Below are 22606 nucleotides of genomic sequence, written 5' to 3' on the forward strand. Positions count from 1 at the left end.
ACAGTCGATTTGCGTTCCTGGCGGGACCTGCACATTTCGCTTCACTGCACGGACTTCCACCTTTGCATCGATTGCGATTGAAGAACAATAGACAGCTATACGAAGTAAGGATAGTAGCTTTATCGGCCATGTAAACTTGTAAACATTCGCTTACTAACTAAATTAACAAGCATGGTGTCACGCCCGCACAGGCAGACATTTCACTCGATAACCGCGGACACTCGCTGTCAAAACCCTGGCTTCAGGAAGAGTGGCAGCAGCAGCGAGCGAATTGACCTTCCTGTTGCCTCTCGCTTCAGCGCAAACTAAGCGGCGAGAACACAGCGCACACGAAGCCATCAACCCTCGGCGCGCCTAGACTCTGTACCCACCACAGATCGCTTTCAAGCTCGGATCGCGCGGCCGCCCTCAGCAGCACCACAGGCAGCTGCCGCCAGCTGCCTCCCCCCCTCGTTGCTGACTTGGGCGAGATGGAAGACGGCGCGCTTCCTCGCCACTTTCACTCGCCCCCACAGCATACGGCACGCGGGCGCCATGTTATCGCACTTGTTATCGCACGGCGACGGCAACGGCCTGTAGCGGAGTGTTCATATAACTGCTATTGCAATAAAATTCAATTCTTTGGTTTCGCGAGCGAAAACCACCATCTGATTATGAGGAACGGCGTAGCGGGGGACACGGACACAGAATTAATTTTGACCACCAGGGGTTCTTTAACGTGCTCCCAATGCAGGGCGCTTTTTTTTTTTTTTTTTTTTTCATTTCGCCTCCATCGAAATGCGACCGGCGTGGCAGGGATCGGATCTCGTGATCTCGTGCTTAGCAGCTCAACGCCATGGCCTCTAAGCGGATGTCGTTCTTAGTACCAACAATCGACGAGGAATGCTTGTGAAATAATCATATATTGACTTAAAGGAACCCAGTATTTGGCAAAAACACTATGTTGTTGCGTCAGTAAAACAAGGACGGTCTACTCTATAGACAATTCCGTACTTTCTAACCACTCTTCGTGGGTGCTGTGAACGCAGAAAACTTCAATACCAGAATTTGCGATTGCAGCAATTTACACACAAGCACCGCTCCTATATGCAGAAAAATCCGGCCGGCTGGACGTCTTTTGCCAACCAGCGCCCGCTCGGCGGAGACATATGGGCTAGGCGCTCGGACGGACGCCAAGCTGTTTGCAAACAGGGAGAGACCTATTCAAGAAAGCTATCTGGGAACGACAGAGTGTTGATGGTTCCTCTTCTGATATAGAACAGTCTACGTGTCCAATTTGAGTGAGATAGTTGTACTGCCTGTGGCAGGAGATATCGTACCTCCACGATTTGAGCATGTTCACCCCTACATGTAAGGCAGGAATCGAGGGCCAGTTGGTTATACATTGTTTTCGATTACGCGCTTGTAATGCACAGAGACAACTTTGAAACTGGGTGGGAACACACACCCCACACAGCGCGATCTGTGTGGTGTGTTGCCGTGCAGTTTAATAGTTATCCCTGCGCATAACAGCGCGTAATCGAAAACACCCTTACATGGCCTGTAAATGCAAGGAACAACAGCATACGCTTTCAGGTGCTAAAAAGCCGCGTTTTTGGTGGGATAGTTTCTCCCCGGTAGTGATGTTTCGCTTTCGCGTCACGTGATTCATGCACAAACGCGTCAGTGTCAAGAATTTGACAAGCGCTGAGTATGCTGTCTTGAGCCTACTGCGCAACGGCCAGATGTTCTTTGGGAAGCTGCGCTCTCACCTAATAAGGTTACCATCATCCATTGAAACCCCAGTGAGAGGGCCTTCAAGTGTTCCTCGACGCACCTGCAAGAAAGCAAGGAGACGACGTGAGCCTCAATATAACCGGCGCATGTGCCGGATCGCTCACCGTATCGTAGCCGCTACGCCCGGCGTGTAGAGCAGGAAGGTGAAGAAAATGTAGAGGAATATGCCGGTCATGTAGACGAACAGGGCGTTGCACTCGCGCACGCACTTCTTCCGGTCCGCCTGCACCTTCTGCGGCAGTCCCCACAGCACCATCGTCTCCACGCCTGGGTGCGAGATGCACTGGCAGTCCGTGTACACCTGCGAAAGCACAGAGGTGGATGGAGTCTACTATACACGCACAGGCAGCCCACCACAAGCACCATGCTTTTCTTTCTGCAAAAATACCAATTCTATAAAGTATGCCAAGAAAACGCTTAAGTCAACAGATAGCGAATCCAAGATAGGCATTGGAGAATTTTTTTCCTACACTGTTCGCTGAATGCATGAGGCTTAATATAAGCGCATTCCTATGAGCATATTCCTTCAAAAGTTTCATATTCCCAAAGAAAAAAAAAGATATGCAAGTGGAACAAAAGGCGAGCCTTTCCCTCCTGATTCAATATCGGCCTGCTAACGTTCAGTATTTTAGACAAACACTGGTGAACCGATTCAATTAGCAAAAGGCCGGCTGCATAGTAGTCTCCGGCTGTATGCACCTTGATGTTTTCGTAGATGTAGTCCCGCTTGCAGCCGGCAAAGCAGGGCGAGTAGTAGGTGACCAAGTCCTTGCCGCACACCGGGTCGTAGTTCTCGATGGGGCAGTTGCAGTGGGCGTTGCAGGGCTGGTCGAACTGGTTGGACACGTTGGACACGTAGAACCGGCTCGACGTGTGGTTCATGCCGAAGAAGGTCGGGGCTGGGCAGCTGTAGAGCAGCACGAAGCTGCTTAGCCAGGGAACCACGGAGCACATGAGGCACATGCGCACGATGCCGTCTATGTCCAGGTTCAGCTTGTGCACGCAGTAGCCGCCCAGAAGGATGCCGCCGCACGCACCCGGAACTGCCACGCTGCCTGCAGCAACGCACAAGCACAGCAGCAGCTTCGCGTACAGCAACGTAATGTGAACTTCTGCATCGAGAGCAACGTAGTATAGCCCTTTCAGACGCCAATGAATTTTGTTGACTGAAAACTTACTGTCACCACATTTCTTACATATCCAGAATCTTAAAAAAAGCATACAGCTGCTGAATAGATTAAAAATTTTCAATTCATTAGTCAGTTTTGTCAAGTTTACAGAGCATGGACTCCATGGGAAAACTCCCTACAGGAACATTAGATTTGAGAACATCAACTATTTCGTGTGTAGCAGGTTTTAAAAGCACCCATCCAGGCACTTCAAAATTATGCTTGATGCAACACATTGCGAAATAACCTTGCACTCGGCCGCGCAACGCTTGAAACAACTAAGCTGGGCGATCGTAGCCCAGCATTTTCCAGAAGTGCGCGCGAACTTTTCCTCTTATTACTCATGATGATGATAATTTCTTTTAGCGCGTCTCGGATTTAAGGCCGTCACTGCGCGTTGCATAGCGCAGCTTGCAACACCGACACCGCGTTCCACCACGTTGCAACGACGACAAGGCGTTCCAACAGACCCGCTCCGTGAATGCGTCTCTCTCTCTCTCTCGCTCTCATTTTCTTTACCTCTCTCCCGAGCATAGCGCGCACAACCTCTTCACCTCGCAGAGCACGAGCGTGCGAACGCCTTGGGACCGTGGGTACGCGGACTCGAATCCCGCCTCGGCAAGAAAGTTATTTCCTTTTATAATAATTATTGATCGTTTCTTGGTATGAACCCCAATCCACTAATTACGGCTGGCTTAAACAGCTTCGCTGTTAAAACAATGAAAGGAGTGCACCCACTACATACGACATACTCGCACCGAGCAAGCACACATAACCGTCTCCCTTCCCACTCGTTTTCCTAAAACATTTTGAACCCGTTATTAAAACTTTTAATATTATTCCAATCAAAACAGTTTCAAGATGTACGCGACACATTTTAAGTACCATTACTTTCATCAATGCTATTGCTGTTGCCGCATTTTCTTGGCGTACACCATTGCGCACACAGCGTCTTGAAGGGATAGTACGTAAATGCCGCAACATGAATCGTACGGGGCTGCGGAAGACGGTGCTGTCCGCGTAACGTATTCTACGAGCGCAACGTTGAAGTCGTGCTGGTATAATACGAGTCACCGCTTGAACACAAGAAAGGAAGAAGAAAATTCGGGCTGAACTCATCTACGATGACCATACAAGTATGCAAATAGCCGAAACGCGTCATGTTGAAGTGTCAACTGCAGCTGGGCGCCTCTCTCGCGCCGGACACGCCCCATGTTCTGGCGGCGCCGACGTTAAGTCCGCGCATGCCCAGTGGCACATGCGCAGTGGCCCAAATTGGCGTCACAGAGGTTCATCGAAGAGCGGAACATACTCAGTAACACATTACCCTGTGGCACACACGATTGACACACATTTAAGACTGCAATACCTTCGAGATGGGCCCACATTTTTGGTGGCATAGCTAGACAGCCGGAAAGAAAACCGGTCTGGCAAAGCCAAGGAAGCTATTCGCATTAATAATTAAGCAGACTTAGGCAATTCCTCTGACTATGAACTAATTCACTGCGACACAAGCAGTTATTCACAGCGGATCCCTCCATTTCTCAAGAACAACCTCTCTGTAAAGCACGCAGCGACCTCGTCTTCTCCTACAACACTGCCTGTTGTGGCCTCCAAAGTACACGCGTGCACAGACACCACCACTGCTATGTAGTCTGTGCGCGACGCAAACCCAGTTTCGAGCAAACCTAGTTACAAGATAGGTAATAGGTATTTCTACGGCAGTTTCTTCGGAAAGTGTGTACACAAAGTATTAGGTGCGCACGTCGAGTTGAGTAAGTGGGAATTGTAATACATAGCTATCCATAGAAATTTATTTGTGGTGAACTTTGGTCACGCTACATTCGCGAGTGAAAGTGCCAGAGGAGAAAGAATTAGCAGCGTTGTATCCGTACAGTTGGATGCTTACGTACCCAGTATCGGGGCTATGCTGGAGGAGCTTATGCCCAGCTGGGACTCGAAGAGCTTCGTCATGAAGGTCGCCAGGCCGGTCATTATCATGGCTGTAAAGCAGAGGGGAAAAATAAGCTAGCTTGTCGTTTATAAGAATTGCTATTGACAAAGAACATACAATATCTGCTGATGGAAAGCAAGCTGTTAGGATACGATGTATACGTGTATTCTGGAAGCCAGTCATGAGATGTTAAATATCTACTGCTATCAAGTCCTCGAACAGATGATTATGACATCTTGAAGAGAGTGGTTTTGTCGAAATAATTTTTTCGCCCTTTCAGGCCCAAATAAAGTTCTTTCATGCAAAATTTAGTTTCGCCACTTTCCTTGCATCCTTAAAATACAGCAGCGAAATGATTAAGAATTTTCAATTCATCAGTGCGTTTGTTTAAGTTTACAGAATGTGAACTCTATGTGAGAACACTCACAATGAACGTCAGATATCAGAAAATCAACTCATACATGTCTAGCCCACTTGGAAAGCACTTTTCCAGCTAATTAAAAAATATTTGCCGCGTATCTGCGTGCTTCGCTGCAAATGTCGTCGAAAGACGATAGTCTTCTGCTGGCCGTACTACATGAGTGCTGGTCTGATCCGCGGCCACCCGTGATGCTGTTCTCGTACCATTTCCGTCCTGGCATGATAAATGCAATGGAGGTTTGTTTGAACAGATTTATTTTACCGCATTATTTCATCAAGCGGCCATTTATGTTTTGCCCTGCCTCAGACAGCGCTTCCTTTATGTTGAATCGGCCGCATCTGGCTGGCATTGATAAAATTGAGGAGGCGCTGCGTGAGACATGGACGCCATCTGGCAATACATCGGGAAACATGAGCTTGTGCAGAGGGTTTCCTTCCTCCATGGCAGAGGGCGCTCGTCGGCGCGCAGTCGGGGAACGTCGTTCGTCGGCGCGCATAGCATGGAATTTTCAGCGCAGCTTAAGAAACTAGGGTCTTTAGAGTTACGTATCTATGTATTTCTATTAAAGGAACACACCTCCTAATACTTACCTAGTGATGTTGCGCCTCAGATATGCATAATATTTACTTTGTGATCGATAACGTTCACAAGTATGAACAGCCGTACCAGTTTAAGTAGTGTGGGCGGTAAGCAAGTGGTCCAACTTTGGCCGGGTGGCTGAATCGGGTGACAGACATACAAACAAACAGACAGACAGACCAAATTTTCAGCGTTTAAGTTCCCCAAGAAAGACTATCGTCTTTAAAAAATTGAAGGACGCTTAAGCTTCGCCTTTAAGAGTAGCGTTATCGGGACCCGTTCGCATCGCAACGCGCGGCTGTAGGTCTGGTAGAAATGCTGGAAAAGGGGTTTGTGTTTGAGTTTCCTCGTAGCAGAATTAGGTTTTCTCCTACATTCAAATTACAATCCGACGCCAATTGGTAAACAGTCCGACGGCGAATCCAACGCCGAATGGTAAAGTCGTACTTTACCATTTTCCTGGCGGATTTCACTGTGAGAAATTCTATTTTTGTTCACCAAAACCTTGCACCACGTGGAGGGCCTGCGCTGGATAAACTGTCAAAATTATGAAAGCGATCAACACCGAGGGCAAACATCCAGCAGTATACCTTCGAACTCGTTTTACTATAGAGCAGTTTACATGTATTATTAAAGCTTGCCGCACAGGTTCAATCAAAAGTGTTTCCCCTTGTACACGACACGTACGTTTTAAATGTCATTATTTTATTGAGTGCTCTTGCTTTTAAAACACTTCATGGGGTTCACAATTGTGTACACAGCGCCTGAAGAGGTTAGCAGGTGGACATTGTCCTAAACTCGACTACTATTTCAAACGACCCAGGTGGTGACACTTTTGTGAAGGCACGTAGTTCAACGCACACAACTGTGATACACAGAAAACGTTCGACCTCGCACGTTCATCTCGCAATCACAGTCACGCATGCTAAATAAAGCTTTCTGCAGACCGGCCTTCTCGCAAGGACCAGCATAGTACCCCAGCAAAAACAGCCCAGCTGTATACTGACAACCTGTTCTCACAGTCAGGTCATTCTCAAGTAAGTGTGCCTCTTTTTTTTGATGAACACGCATGCAGGCTGGCTATAACTGCGAAAGTTCCAACATGTTTTCGGTATATGTTAGAGCCGTCCTTTTGAAAGGCGCTACGAATTTTTTCACGAGACGAGGACTTGGGATGTGACAGTTGTGCAAACAAAGAAGGTCATTCCTTGTCCCGGCATTACACGAAACTCACTACAGACCTTAGAGCTACAGAAAAAGAAAGGAATGCCGAGGTATCGCAACCATTAGTAGTGACTTGAAATTTACAAATTTGACGTCACGTGTTGCGAACGCAGTCAGTGCCGACGGGAAAAATGCGAACACTCACGAGCGGTACGAGCCCCCAGTATGTCGCCAAGGTTATAGTGGGAGCAAGTGACCACATAGTGAAAGATAAATTAGCGAGTGGTACGGCTAGCGAAGTATGTTCAAAAACAGACTGATTTCTCGTTGTTGATTCCTATTTGACAAGTTGCAGGCCACATTTCCTATTCTCACCTCGTCAGTCTTTGAGACTTGAATACAAATTCTACGCACTCAATTTAGCGGTTCATATACAGGCAACAACTTGACATTGGATCAAATAGTCGTCCGGCAAGACGCCTAATGACGAAAATGACGTGCGCTTGAAAACTGATACTGCTGTACTGCATCTTCAGATTCAATGCACAGCGAGGCTTTGAACTTACTCTCTGCTGTGCCGGCCAGGCACAGAAACATGTACGTCGCGTTGTGAAGCAAGGCATTGACGTGGCCGGGGATGTCCTTGAAGCCGCCAAAAGCTTCCTTGGGCTTCTTGCCTTTCTTACCGGCGGCGCCGCATTTCTTCTCCAATTTCGCCCATATCTGACCTGACAAAGCACAAAAAAGATACGGAACGGCTATTACGACGGCAGTGAGCTGGGGCAGGAAAGGGCACAGAACATTTACGTTGAAAAGTGAAAAGGACCGTGATAAAGTTTGTTTTGAAATATTGTCACACGTAACATAGTTTTGCTTTTCGCCGGTGTTATTATGCACCACCTGTATTCTAAATTATTAAATGTCACCGATTCTATAGCGCAAGAGTCTGGTCTAATCATACTGCAGCGTGCGACACGAATAGTGTTTTACAATCTAGAACACACGCGAGCGCTAGCAATTACACTGGAATGTACAGTGATACATGCATAAATAGCGGACGTACTTGATGCGTGAGTTATATTCGGCGACCGACGACTGTTCTCGCCGCTATAGTTGCGATTTCAGCTTTACTTGCGTATCTGGGCACACATTCGCCCAATAAAAAAAGTTAAATTCCTAACTTACACTTTTGGCAGTGTGTAATTCTTTATCGTCACAACTTGACATTATGCTGGCGCTCTATTGACCCTTTTCGCGGCAAGCCCGTGGGCGCTGCCATGTTTGATCACGTGATGACGCGTCCATTGCTTGCCTCAGCTGCCTTCGTTGCCTCCGTGTTTACAAAAGGTGTGCATGACGCCCGGAGCGGCTCAGGAAACCTCTGTTTCGGAAGTTATCGCAGACTCCGACTGGGTGGTCGACACGAAGCTTTGGCGACAGCTTCAGAGGACATGTAAAAACGATTTCGAAGCTCATTAAGCTTTGCTCAAACGGCGTGAGCAGCGAGTATGGTGCTTGTTCTAAAAACGAGGCTAAAAACATATTCCAAGCTATACAAGCTTTCCGATTATGAATTGGATCAGGATCAGTGTGTTTTGGTCTTCGTTCTTTATTTGGCAAACACTTTGAAGCAGTTGTTTGTCACGTTTCTGACTCAGTGAAGTTCGTCGGTGCGGTCACTGCCTGATTATTTTCTGCCTAATCGCTCGCAAGTGTACTCAGTCTTGCTGGACACAAGGCTTGGAACGTAGCTGTTCTGTACTGTGTAAGAGCTTGTAGCAAATATGTATTATCGCTCGTAACTCGCTTACTCCTGTGGACCGTCACGAAACTTCAGCTTCGGCCATTCGTGTGCTGTCTGTGTAGTCGCGGTCACCCATGCTTTGGCGCACTGATTCAAGTGTGCGCCCATTCACACATTCTTAATACGTTGGCGATAGAGTGAGCGTAAGCTCGCGTGTGAGTGAGTGTCGATGAGTTTAGATAACGTGCGCGAAACTTACTATGCCAGGAAGCGGCGCTACTCCTTTTGTCATTGTTTAATGAGCGGTACTCACTGTTGCCGGCGTTCAGGGGTTTAAGTGTTTTCTCTGGAGGTTAGCGATACAACGCTAGCGGATAAGTGATTTTTTTTATCGACAAGGAAAGTCGTCCATCGGGACGGGCCGGCAACAGAGGCTGTCTGTATGTAGCAACGGTCCGTGAACTTAATTGGTCACACATGCTCATTCCATTCCTTAATATGTCAGTCACTATTTTCGCAGCCAAGTACTGCGCACGTTTTCAATTCACCGCTCCACATCTTGAATTGAGCACAGTGCGTGATCGAAGCCAGTTGCATTTCCGACGGCTGATCGCACAGAAACAGGGCAGAAGCGGTCATGGTTTCGTATTCGTGCGTCTTCGCTGAGCCACCGTATGGCACGCCGCCGAAAGCGCCATCTCGTTTCTCGCGCGAACGAATTGCTCCGCGAAAAGGGTCAATAGCTAGTTTCCAAGGTCAGTACGCATAATAGTTCATAATTAGCCTTGCACGGGACGCTGTATAATGCGCTCACGAAATCGGGAGGGTCACCATAGGCTTAGATAACATTGTTGTGGCAGAGTAAGCGCAGGAATACAGAAGAGCGACGCGGGCGAGACACACAATAGATCAAACGGACGAATTCGGTTGGCATTCCTGAAGCCCTTGCGTTAAAGGCGTCACACAACTGAGCCGTATTGATTGAAATTTATCCTTCTAATCTTCGTAATTGCTATTATCTAGCACATATCTTAACAAGATCATACTCAAAGATTGTTCTAGCTGCAGAGATTTACATCGAAGCTGGGCGAATATAACCACTCGACCTCTCGACAGCGAGTAAGCATTCTTAGGTAACCGCTATGTAGTGGTTTCAGTGGCATATAATTCTTTTTATATGCTAGCGAAATCTAAGGATAGAGTTTTCGCGGGCCTTTTCAGTTTCAATTTATTCAGGTTAGTCAGTGGCGCACATTCATAATGGAGTATGCAGGAGGAGGTGCCAGAGCGTAAAGCTGGATGGGGACCTCCTGTACGTAAAATAAAGATGTAGTACATATAAAAATCACCAAAGAAAAAAATACAAATTTACAGTAGATACTACCACTGAAAGTGTGTGTAGTTACAATAAAAATAATAACAAAAACTGCCAACTAAATATGACATATGTCAGTGATTAGGTAACTCCTACAAATGCATAAATTATTGGCTACACTCATAAGCATGATTATGGCAAAAACAAGTAGAGTACAATGCCTGCGAGTACAAGAAGAGTACGTCTAACGGGAGGTCATTCCAAAACGATAATGCTGTTAAGTATTAAGTGTGTTTACCGCAACTAATTCGGATCATCGGTAGACGGAAGCTGTTATGAATAGAGAATCTAGTATCATTTGTGTTAACGAGAGATGACTTGCAGAAAATGCTTACAGGAAGGTTGCCGTTAAGTGGCTTGAACAACGTGATCAAAACATTATATTTTGCGGGGTTAATAATTTGCAGTAGTTGAAGTTCATGAAGCAGCACAGGAGCACTACTACGGAATGGGCTCAAGGTTACTATCATGATGCAAAAATAAAAGCACACTTTCAGGTTGCACAAATACACAGTCGGCTACCGATGTTGCATTTGGAGAGTATCTTCGCAAATAAAGTCTAAACCAAGCTCACGTCATTAGCGTATAGGTCGCAGTGTTGATGCATATGGTGAATACCGCCGTTGCCTGCAGAAATATAACGCATGCAGCAATGCTTCCTATACGTGCGTTCGAAACGCTGACGTTACGCCTGTGCGCCGATGTTTCTATTACAAAACATGCAGTGACAAAATGCATGAACCCGATCAGTTTCTTCGCTTATTTGACGGCGCTGCTCTTTGGATGAAGTGCTGTCAGCTTACACCAGCTTACACCAGCCGGACCATGTTTGAAATTGAGGAGCACACTACGGTGGTCACAGACGCGACTTCGAGCTGGTTACCATGTCGCATGTCCTGACTACCAAATAAATTCAGCCTTTTCTCGGCAACCAAATCTAATAAAGTTCTGTGGGCGACTTCACAAAATCCTTCCGTCCTACGTTTCTACTAACTTGTTCTACAATTTCTACTAACTTCTACTACTTGTGTAATATTTTGGCCTCACTTGGCAGCTCCTTGGGCAGGAGGCTTGTGGGAAAAGCCACGATGATGGACGAAATGGAGCCAATCAGATAACCGAGCCACCATGCGCCGATCCAGACGTTGCTCTGAGGCGTCAGGCCCAGCCTGGACGAGCCAAGAGAGGAAGAGAAAGAATGCGGTAATTTGCGAGCTTGGAATGACGGATAAGTCATCGAATGCCGTAAAAGCTGCTTGCATCTCGATTGCTGCTTACATCTTACATCGCGCATGCTACATCGCATGCGCGATGAGTTTCTTAGCACTACGAAAAGAGTGGCGACGATTTCTTGATGAACGAAATTCGTACAGCGCTCTGAGCACTCTCGGAACTTGACTACAAAGCCGCAGTGGCGCTGCGACCTATGCCAGCCTGCGTTGTACACTTCACTGTAAGTATTAGCGACGTGATCTGACGAATCGTGAATGAGCAGGTGAATTTCAATGTCAGCACAATTAGAGCGAAAATGCAACAGAAGTGTAAACTGCGGAAAACCGTAGACGTGTTTGCTACAGCCTAGGCCTAACAGCTTTGTCTACGGATTTGTGAAGGCGTGTTGTTTCGTACCTCGAAGAGTCGTACGAGACCTCGGTGTAGATGTTGAGCATGTATCCCGATAGTACAAAGCCGGAGGCCGTTCCGAGGAGGGACGTTGCCTGGTAAGTCGCTGCGGAGTTTGAAAGAAGAGAATGGTATAGATGTCTTTTCCTTCTGTGACGACTTAGCCGGTTGGAGACACATCACTTCGTGTATCGACGCAATTTAATGTTTTGGATTGGCTTGCTAAACCATCAAGCGTAAACTCGGTTGAGGTGAAAGCTCACACTTTATTGCGCGACTCTGTCACTAAGTATAGCGTTCAATGACGAGGACAGTTCGAAACTAATAGTTTTTACTTGAGTTCGGCGAATAGTTTATTATGCCCAGCAGCAAAGCATCGTTCAACATCTACGCTCACCATTCCCTATATTTTCTTCGCACCATAGGGCGCTGCCACAACGAATAGTGAAGTTGGCTAAAGTTGGTAAAGGAACAACATGTGCGCAATAAACTGATTGGCAGCCCTGTCACGCCACAGCAGCAACTTCATATCCGTACAATGGCGTAAGAAGGTGATGACTGTCACTGCAGATACTTGGCCAGGGAACTCAGTCGCGCAGGCAAGTGACCACACACTCACCGCTTCGTTCTTCCCGTCCGCCAAGTATTTTCGACATCCCTGGTTAAGAAACTTGCTCTAGCGCCTCGTCAACAAATGCCGACAATTTGAAAGCTCGCGAGCCGTTGACGTCGCCAATAGATCACAGATGTGAGGTTGCACTGCATATAGCTGGTTAGGTTAGGTTAGGTTAGATCAACATCACACACAGGATGCAATTATGTTTCTTCGTTTGTGTCTCGTTATAACTGCATGCAGCGCAACTTCATATCCACGATTGAGAATCAACTCGCCCTTAAAATAACCTTTCAATTTTTTATTGCCGGTAGGCTTTGGTCGTGTACTCCATCGCTACGCGCGCACGCTTACAGCTAGCGACGACGAAGCGGGAACGGCCAAGTGGGAAGCCCACCTATGTACTTGGTGGACAGGGTGGTAGGCACGTTCTCGTCGAGGTAAATCAGCGCCAGCGTGTACATGGGCGACGAACCGGCCCCAACGATGAAGTGTCCCGCCCAGAAGATGAACCGGAAGCGGCGCAAGTCACCGGCTGGCGTGCCGCACAGCGAGCTCTCTTCTCCTTTGCTCGGGCACAGGCTCACGCGTTCATGCTCCTCTTCCCTGCGGTGAGAGTCTGTCATGTCACAAGTCTACTCGCCTTCGTCTTCGCTGTTCAGTCTTTTATAACACTTAGCTGCCTATTGTGTTTACTGAAACGATATACACTGTAAAAACCAGCCGTCACTTTAACTGTCATGTTTTTATCATTTTTGACAAACCATCGGCGTCATGTCGAAAAGTCGTTTCTGTCGCCGTGAACAAGGAGAGAAGGAGAGGCCCCTAAATCCCGCATGAAAAAAAAAAAAAAACACAAGAACGAAATCGCTTGTGAACATAACGCGATTTCTTTGCCTGCCGTATGCCGTACGTTGTGGTGTACGCCTTACAAAATGACCGCCTGCCGTCAGTTTGATGGTCAAATGATTGGAAATAGAGCTGTCAAGATATTTCCCGTCATTTACGATAATAATGTTTACGGTGTAGCCTAAGCGAACACGCCTACCGGTTGAGGAATATGAGGTCATACTGGAGACCGTAGATGACGTATAGGCGCGAAGAGCAGCTCCTGTGGCGAAATCTTGTGTTACCGTGCACAAATACAAAGTTACAATTTCTGTTTGTGATTTATGAGCGTCCTATTCTTAAAAATAGTCAACATACCTTCATGACGATTATGTTGGTGCCGATGCTTTTACGCCATTAGGCAAGTATAAAACATTGTCGGTTGTCGCAGAAGTACGTATATGCGCTACCACGCCGTCACCAATGCCCAAAGCTGAGTTCAGCTGACCCCCCCCCCCCTCCCCTCTCTCTCCCTTTCCTTCGGTCAGCTAGCCATCATCAAAGACAGTGGGACGGCCACTCGACCGGCCCATTGTCATGGTACCGCGAGAGATGTAAACGGCAGACCGTTCATGTTGATGAAGACGAAGACGATAAAATAAGGTTTCATGGAACCGTCTTCCGTACATGTAGTGGGGCGTCATAAAGTGCGGCAGAACGATGACCATGGTGCCGATGCCGATGACGACGGCCGACATGGCCAGGTAGAAAGGCTTGCTGCGCCGCGCCGCGACCAGCGTGACGAGCGGCGCCGAGATGCACGAAGCCAGGTGGTACATGGCCACGATGGTGCCGGCCTCGAGGCTCTTGAGCTCGAAGCGCCGCTCCAGGGTGGGCAGCACCATGTACACCAGCCCGTTCGCCACGAACCCCTGCAGGAACACCATGCAGCACAGGGCCAGCAGCACGTACCTGCGAGGGTGTCGGGACTCTGTAGTATAGAGCCGAGGACACGCTTCACGCTGTCCTGTACGATTAGGTAAACGGAGCCTCATTTCGAACATGGCCATTGCTAGCGGAGTGTTTTGCACCGTTGCTTGTTTTAACAGCGTAGCTGTTTAAGCTCGAGGTTCGGCTTCAAATCGTTCGCAGAAACTCCGCCGAGCTATGACATCACTGCGTTGCCTAGCAACCACTTGGCACAGCTGCGCCTGGCTTCGCGGAGCTTCGCACAGGTGTCGTGACGTCACCGCTCCGACTTCCGCATCGCTTCTCCTAGACGCGCCGCGCTGCGCCTAGCTCTGATGTCACTATGCGTCGCCTAGCAACCACCTGGCATGTCTGCGCTCGGCCGCGCCATGCTGCAACACCGCTTCCCGTACATCGCCAAGCTTCCATAGCCGTGTAGGCGGAGAAAGAAAAATCAATGACGTCACTGAGAACCGCTTCGTTCACGGCCTTCGCATAAAGCTCCATGACGTCGCGACGGCGACACATTGCCTAGTGTCTCTGCGCCGAGCACATCGTTTGCACCGCCTAAAAATCTTGGCATAACATAGTATTACATAGCAAAACTTCGTTAAATTCTTAGCATAACATAGCAATACATAGTAAAAACTAGGTAAAATCTTAGCATAAGATAGCAATAAATAGCAAAACTCGGTAAAATCTTGGCATAACATAGTAACACATAGCAAAAACTTAGCAAAACTTCGTAAACCTTGGTCGACCCCCAGCTACGCTGTTTCTTCAGCCTTGCACCACTAGTGCAAGCGGCCCTCCTTTTTTATACCAATATCGATGGTCGCTCATATACACTGTATAAGCGCCAGTAAGCCGCATTGGGCATTTAAGCGCTATTACATCTGTTTCATTTATACACCCAGGGCCGGTTGACATTGCAGAGGGTAGCGCGGGCTTCTAATGCAGAGCAAATGAACATAAGGCAGCCAACTATAGTTTAGTTAAGCTATACAAATGAGCTCCTAATTAATCAATGTTGTGATGTACGCAGAACAACAAATGAAAAAAGGTATTTGTTTATTTAAGAAAGTGCTACCAGTCTGAATGGAAGGATTTTAGGAAGGATTTGCTTCGCATGATCCCTACTTTGCGATGATGATTGATGTGATGGAATATGTTCTGTAGACGAAGAAAAGGTCAGTCATGCAGAAAATAACGTTGTTACAACCTGTGAAATGCGTCCCACAAATCTCTTAAAGGAAGAAAAATTACGTGTTTGAAAAACTTACTCTCTCAGCATGGTGAAAGAGACTCAGCGTGTTCCATACTGCTCCCTCGTAAAACAGCGGTGGAAAAACTGATATATTTACTAAATTTTACAGTAGGGAAGCTTCCTTTCACGTGAATGAAGTTTCATATCATTTCTTGAGCTGCACGCCACAATCACAGTTAGCCTTATCTTGATCCAAAATAACTTATTTTGATCTAACACTGCTTTCTTTCTTTTCCTTTTTTCTTTCATGAGAAAACAGAATGGAATGCCGTTTTCAACTTCTATGTTATAAACTATCCTACTTCGTAACGTGTATGCTTATACGAGACATACATACACACGCGCACGCACACAAACACACACACACAGGCACCCGGTACGCTTGTCGGTTAGTGCTGACTCATCAGTGGTAAGGAGTGTGTGCTCGCAGATATCCATCTTATCCGCTCAGCACTTGTGTGACAGCGCACCAGTTTAGAACACCTATGGTTATTTAGTGCTATGTATTGTGTCTGCTCGCGAATTCGCATGAGTGAGACGACAGCTCACCTCTAGGGCCAATTATTTTAACTGACATAGCAGTGGAGCTCGTACAAGTAAATATGACGTTCCAACGTGTAAGGACTGCTTCTTCTGCAGAAGAATATATCGCTGGCTTCTGAATGCGCGGGCTTTCAGAAAGCTTAATTCGCTTTGTAAGTAGCTAATTGCATACATATTTGACAAACGTACATGGTTTATCTTTTTCCGGTAACCATTTTTCACCGGCTAACCACTGTGACAAACTTATCGCTCAGCGCAAGACGCGCCTACATGTATGAGAACTTTCCCGAATGTTGTCACCCATTCTACTACAACGAAAAAAAAACAAACAAAAAACATTGTTTAATGATTTCATGCGCGATGCTAAAAGTGGTATAGTACATTCTTTATTTATTCTTTATTCTAGAATTAATCCGCATTGCCCGAAGGCGTTATAGCAGGGGGGGGGGGGGGGGGGGTTACAGGAGGAAAAAACAAACAAACAAATATTCACTTGTAGAGCACGCTTGCTCTTCAAACAGCTGATTCCACTGCACAATAGTTTTGACAAAAAAGGAATCCGCAAGGAGTAGCGGAATGCACGTGAGCACCAGAGATTACGCTAGAATGCACGATGACTCATGCATAAAGAGCCGACGCGTTTGACCCCTGTAGTTCAGGTTGCGGCTATACCGAAGACAGTGCTCGGAGCTATCGTTGTGGTTTGAGTGTTACTTGTTTTTTCTGGTCACAAGGTTTGCCCAGTAAAGAGTCAGGGACGAAATTACTATCATTACTCCGTATAGCTCTCTACAAATTTGCTATCGCAATTGATGCTTCGCCTTTCAGGTGAAACTGCGACCACTTTTTTGTTCTTAAGTGTTCTCAGTACCACTGGGCGGCCGCTTTCGTTAATAATATCTCCAGCATCAGGATTGCCTGAAACTTTCTCTTAGAAACAATTCCAGTGTAAGAGGTTTTACAGCAAAGCTGTTAAGGGCTAGCTACCAAGGATCGCGTCCACGTGTAGAAAAAAAAAATTTGTCGCAGTTTCACTCGAAAGGCGAAGCACCAATTGCGATAGCAAATTAGTAGAGAGCTATACGGAGTAAGGATAGTAGTTTTACCAGCTGTATAAACTTGGACATGCAGCAGCACCAGCAACGCGCAGAACTGTTGTCGACGCCGTCGGCGTTTTGCCCGCGTTCGCACTGAACGCGCGCGGCGTTTTTATATAAATACGTATTTGGTGCCGCAGCTAAACGTCGCCTCCCCTCCCTCCCTCCCTCCCGTCTCCCCACAGACTTTCGCGCGACGGAAAATTTGCGTTTGCTCTCTATATATGGAAAGGAGGAAATAGACGCTTAATTCTGCAGCCCTTCAGGGAGCACGGCGCAGAACGCGCGTTTGCTCTCCGACGTGCGTTCGCTTCCCGTGAAAGCGCGCGTCCCTCGCGCCCTTTCACTCGCACGTACAGCGTCCGGAGCGCGGCGACGATTTCATCGCCGTTGACGTCATACGGAACCTCACGGCGACGGCGACGGCGACGCCGACGGCAGAAATCTGCTTTGGAGTGTCCATATAATTGCTACCGCAATAAAAACTATCATCATCAGCATTGGCTCGAGCGTCGTCGCCTTCTTTTGCAGCTGGCTCGTTGGTGCCCCTTGGTTTGCGCTCGTGCCGTTGGATGCCGTGCCGAGCACGAGCGCGTACTTAAAGAATATGAGGTAATTTTAAAATGACTTACAACAATATCATCAAAAGTAAGATTTCCCAAATTGGTTAATAAATATGCAGACTATACTTAAAAATTACCTTGAGCAATGACTGAGGCTTTTCAAGGTATACGTTTCAAACCAATGTTTCTGCGTTCATCGTCGTTGTCTGCTTCCACAGCTGGCTGCGTTGCCGCTAATAATTCCAGCGTAGAATATTAACGCGACCGCGTTAAGGGCCCCATGTCGCAGAAATTCCGGCGTCGGCGTAAGTGGCGGCGTCGTTGGCGGAAATAATCATCCCGAACCACCCCGAGCGGGCAGGCCCTTCGTGTGGCGCAAGGCGTTAGTGAACAAAAATTGCATTCCTCAAAGTAAAATCCGTCAAAAAAATCGTAAAGTATGACTTAACCACTAACTACAGACGTGATAGCATCGGATTGTAATTTGAATATACGAGAAAAAAGCCTGATAAGCAGCCAGAAATCTTTGAATGCTATCACGTTCCACTCTTAAAGGCGAAGCTTAACCGTCCTCTAAATTTCACTTCTCTGTCATCGTAATGGCGAAGCCGCGTTTGGCAAAGCCGCGTAGCAACGTCGTAACGCAAAGCAACGTGTAGCAACGTCGTAATGGCAAAGCCGCGTAGCAACGCCACCGCGAACGCGCTTGTGAAAGGGCTCGTCGTTGACGTGCCGATTCTAGCGTGAGGGATTCCGAAGCCCAGGCGAAACGTCAGCGAAGCGCCGCGGACCCCGAGTTGAGGGAGCGCGATGCTGAGGCCAGACGTCAGTGAAGAGCCGCCAACCTCGAGTTGCGGGAGCGCGATGTTGAGGCGAAACGTCAGCGTCGTCTTGCCCTCCAGGAACCCGACAACGGTGGGGCACGCCTCGGCAAAGCTAGCGCCAATTTCACCGCTGCGACAGCCAGGTTTCAACGCGAGTTAGTTAAAGGTAAAAGATTAATGCCTGGATTTCAGGAGAGACTTGAGCGATTCTTTCAACCGGAACGTTCATGATAGACATCTTCGGTTGGGTGATGCCCAACGACGATACGCCCATTCTCATCGTGGGGGCAATATTCACTACAGCAGACCCACCATATAGTCACAGCTTCGCTGGCTTTCATCTTCACAGTAGCGGAAGGGCTCTGAATCTTTATTTTTGTGAATAGACCAGGTGAGTTTCAGCATTGTATGGTTCTTCAACCTCACTACAACGTGATAATACTGAAAGCAATGTTTCAAACGAGTAGAATTCGCATGTTGTAGGCAGAAACAGATTTAGAGCGATCTCTTTCTTAGAAGTATATACGACGCGCTTGATCCTATAAACGTCATTTTCTCTCTCTCCCGCAGCACTCTCTTCGTCTCTCTTCCGGAGCTAATTGACTCGCCCTGGTATTTGGTGTGTTTCAAAGATTACATGGGCAACTGTTGCAGAGATACGAGCGCTAGATAGAAGCGTTTTCTCTAAGGGGCCCAGCATGAGACATTATGGCTCAGAGATTTATGTTTCAATCTGTCGCATTGGAATTATCATTTTGATATTTACAAGATTCCGCTAGCCTGCTACGCTGCAGCTTAGTTTCTCCTGCACCACAATTTTTGTGGACAATCGAAAAAAAGTTTATAATATACCAATTCACGATGCGAGAGGTTCATCGGCCTTTGTGAGTCGAAGGCGTATATAGCGTAATACAGTCGAACCCGGATATATCGAATCTGAAGGGGGATCACAAAAAAGTTCGATATATAGGTAATTCGATATATAAAATAAAAATTTTAAACAACAATCCTCAGGGGGACTTTACTGCTGTTCGTTATACACAATAGTTCGTTATATGCGGGTTTGATATATCCGGGTTCGACTGTATAACGAATTATTATGTATAACAAACAGCAGTTCGTTATACAGTCGAACCCGGATATATCAAACCCACATATAACGAACTATTGTGTATAATGAACAGCAGTAAAATCCCCTTGAAGATTTTTGTTTAAAATTTTTATTTTATATATCGAATTACCTATAGATCGAACTTTTTTGTGATCCCTCTTTAGATTCAATATATCATGGTTCGACTGTACTTCATACCACGCTTGCAGCAAAACATTCCTGACCATTCTTAATTGTCCATCAGCCTAAGTAGCAAAAGCGGTGACGGCGGTGCCGAGTGGCAGTTGAGTACCGGGGATGTCGAAGCTTGAGCAGGAAATCCGGCCGGAACCAGCACCAGCCGCAGCGTTCGTCCCGTTCGCGAGCGTGCTTGATGTAGGGCAGCTGGGTGAGCGATATCTTGCGCGCGGGCTCCGGCAGCGGCGCCACATCGGCTGGCGGCACGCACACGTCCTGGTAGTGGCCTTGCGTCGACAGGCTGCTCGAGGATTGGCCCACGTCGGCCGCGAATTTCGTCGTCGGCAACAAAGACATGATGCGCCGCTGCGGAATAACAAAGCAACTCTGCGCAAGGACTGCGTGCGGACCCCGTGGCACATATGACTTGCTTCGCCGGTGGAGCAACAGTTGCGACTCAGAAAAGTTAACACGGCTACCATGGCAAAGGGAATAGTTCGAAGAAAAACCTGGCGCCGAATTCAAAAAAAGCTTTTCGTTCGTAAATGTTCTTTGCCACTGACCGGGCGCCTTGGCTAATAACTGGTCTAGCAGCAGGATTAGAGAACATTCTAGCGTAAGAACTTTTTGTGAATTCGGACCCTAAAAAAAAAAAAAAAGGCGCTCCTGGAACCGTTCAGTGTTTCTTTTACCAGAGCTGTTTCGGTTTCGGTTGCCTTCATTAACTTGCCCAACAAGTCATTATGAGAAAAAAAAAACGAAAAAAAAAAGCGATCACGCATCTATAAAGTGGGCATCATTCTGTCATCCGCATTGCTTGACAGGTGTAAAGAGGAAGACGTCAGCTCCTCCTTGCAGATCTTTTTTGCACTAGGAGCTCAAGTGGCGAGATATGACGCCAGAGCTCTGCAACACAAGGACTTCTAGCCACTTCCTCTATATTCACAAATGCTGTACACGAATTAGAAAGCTATACCTACGCAAGCGACCAGGACCATGAAGGGCCTTTGCACAGTTAGCTATGTCGTGTAACGTACCGAGTGTCACGAAATCATGTCCTCCGAGAGCGTTGAGATTTCGCAGTAGCGCGAAGAAAACGGGGTGCCTTATGTGCGACGGCATGCAGAAAGCTTGATTTTGTTGATATACGGCGGCATGCAGAAAGCTTGATATACCACTCCCGAGATTTTGTGGCTCTATGCCGAATATGGGATGGCGAGGATGCTTGGGATGGCATGTAGTAAATGTCTATTCATTTACAATGCAATCCGCATATAATACCGCATACGATACATCGGTTATAACGATCAGCCAGCTTAGCAAAAAGAAAAAGTTTGCAATAATTATATATGGTAACCAAGTACATGTATAACGATGCACCTACCATAGCATATCGTTTACAACTGTTTATCGCCTTCATTTTCAGACCATTATCGTTTTTTGAAAACGTTTCTAGTCACCTTTCGAACTGATCGCACGGGGTAATAGAGAGTTTTAGTATAGCGGAAAACAGTAAATGCAAGGATTTAGCGTTAGCGTTGCGTGCTGCAAACTGCGCATGCGCAGAACATAAACGTAGCAAGAACTCTTACGTACGTACGCTATTTCCGGAATATAGCGTTCAACGCTAACGCACGCAAGGGATTCCGTACGTAGGGCAAGATGGCGGCGCCGGTTGAAGCGAGAGCCGTCCACTTCGGATCTATCGAGTCGTCGGCCTTCACTGTTTGGCTCATTCGTTCCCCACTAATGCTCGTGTTTGCTTTAGATTTGTGTGATGATGATTGGACAGTAGCGTACAGGTGACAAATGAACGTTGTTTTCGATATACTGTTCTCGATTAGCGGCGGAGTAGGCTTAACGAGAGGGTTTGCTCATGTTTGCTGTAACCGCTTCGAGATGGCGCCCAAGTGTATTTGCGTTAGCGTTTTGCTCCGTTCCGCTATTCTAAAACACTACTTTGTAACGCGCAGTGCAGCCTTTCTTTGCGTTAGCGTTGCGTCGCACGCTAACGTAAGCATTTTCCGCTATACTAAAACTCCCTAATAAGTTAACTTTGCTGTGTTTCCGTCCCTTATGTTATAAAGAAGAATTGAATTGAAGCCGGAATTTTTAGTTTATTTCCTTAAGGCTCCCATCTTTAAGGAAATGAAATGAGACTAAAACTCTGGTCTCAGAAATGTTGTTTCTTGCATAAACCGGGTCACGCTAGATAAATCGTTGCTGAAACAAGATCATAAGTTAAAGCAAGAGAAAAAAAAATTCGCGGTAGCTTGCACTAGTGGCGCAAGGCTAAAGACACAGCGGAACTGATCGGTTCCTAGTTGGTCGTGGCTATACGAAGTGATGCTAAGTTATACGAAATGTATAAGCATTTCCTCGTGGTCCGTGGCATCGGGGAACGTCTCGGGAAACACTTGCAGTCCGAGCACACGTAGGGGAAGTGGGGCGAAAGCTATGCACAGTGTATGGGCGGCGTTTAAGCAGACGGCACGGCGCATGCGCAGTAGCGCGCAGCTGGCGGGAGCTCGGTGGAGCCGTATGTGTCGGGCGAAGCGAGCGCGCACCTGCGCCGGCGGTTACTAGGCAACGCGAGGTGACATCATCGCTGCTGCTTCGGCGCACGCGCGGCTAGGCTAGGTGGTGCGCAGCTGTGGCTTGGTTGTTGCTAGGTAACGGCGCGGAGTTTTCTGCGGACTTCGGACGTTCCTCCTTCAGCTTTAACAGCTTCGCTGCTAAAAAAAGCTGCTGAAGCCCTTTTGTACCGTAAATACGCGTAATTGGGGCATTTGAAAGCAAACAATATCTG

At 47.3% G+C, this 22606-nt stretch overlaps 1 protein-coding gene across 1 annotated transcript; it reads right to left on the reverse strand.

The window, feature by feature from the left end:
* Nucleotides 1-1781: 1781 nt before the first annotated feature.
* Nucleotides 1782-20154, reverse strand: LOC119448670 (solute carrier organic anion transporter family member 4A1). The gene is made up of 9 exons (XM_049666456.1): nucleotides 19913-20154; nucleotides 13934-14218; nucleotides 12816-13024; nucleotides 11812-11911; nucleotides 11230-11351; nucleotides 7630-7791; nucleotides 4859-4948; nucleotides 2476-2888; nucleotides 1782-2077 (listed from the first exon to the last, which is right to left on the reverse strand). The coding sequence occupies exons 1-9, from the start codon at nucleotides 20152-20154 to the stop codon at nucleotides 1877-1879; spliced, it is 1824 nt and encodes a 607-aa protein (XP_049522413.1). The 3' UTR covers nucleotides 1782-1876.
* Between the last annotated feature and the right edge of the window lie 2452 nt (nucleotides 20155-22606).

The sequence above is a fragment of the Dermacentor silvarum genome, chromosome 4 (assembly GCF_013339745.2).
Source record: "Dermacentor silvarum isolate Dsil-2018 chromosome 4, BIME_Dsil_1.4, whole genome shotgun sequence".
In the NCBI taxonomy this organism is placed as follows: domain Eukaryota; kingdom Metazoa; phylum Arthropoda; class Arachnida; order Ixodida; family Ixodidae; genus Dermacentor; species Dermacentor silvarum.

Bases quoted from the DNA above. Each gene is read 5' to 3' on its own strand.
- LOC119448670 (XM_049666456.1), bottom strand. From the start codon at position 20,154: ATGTCTTTGTTGCCGACGACGAAATTCGCGGCCGACGTGGGCCAATCC. The intron at 11,352-11,811 runs GTACGAAACAAC...TGGCTCGTCCAG, and splicing joins GTCTCGTACGACTCTTCGAG to GCTGGGCCTGACGCCTCAGA. The intron at 2,889-4,858 runs GTACGTAAGCAT...CTCTCGATGCAG, and splicing joins CAGCATAGCCCCGATACTGG to AAGTTCACATTACGTTGCTG.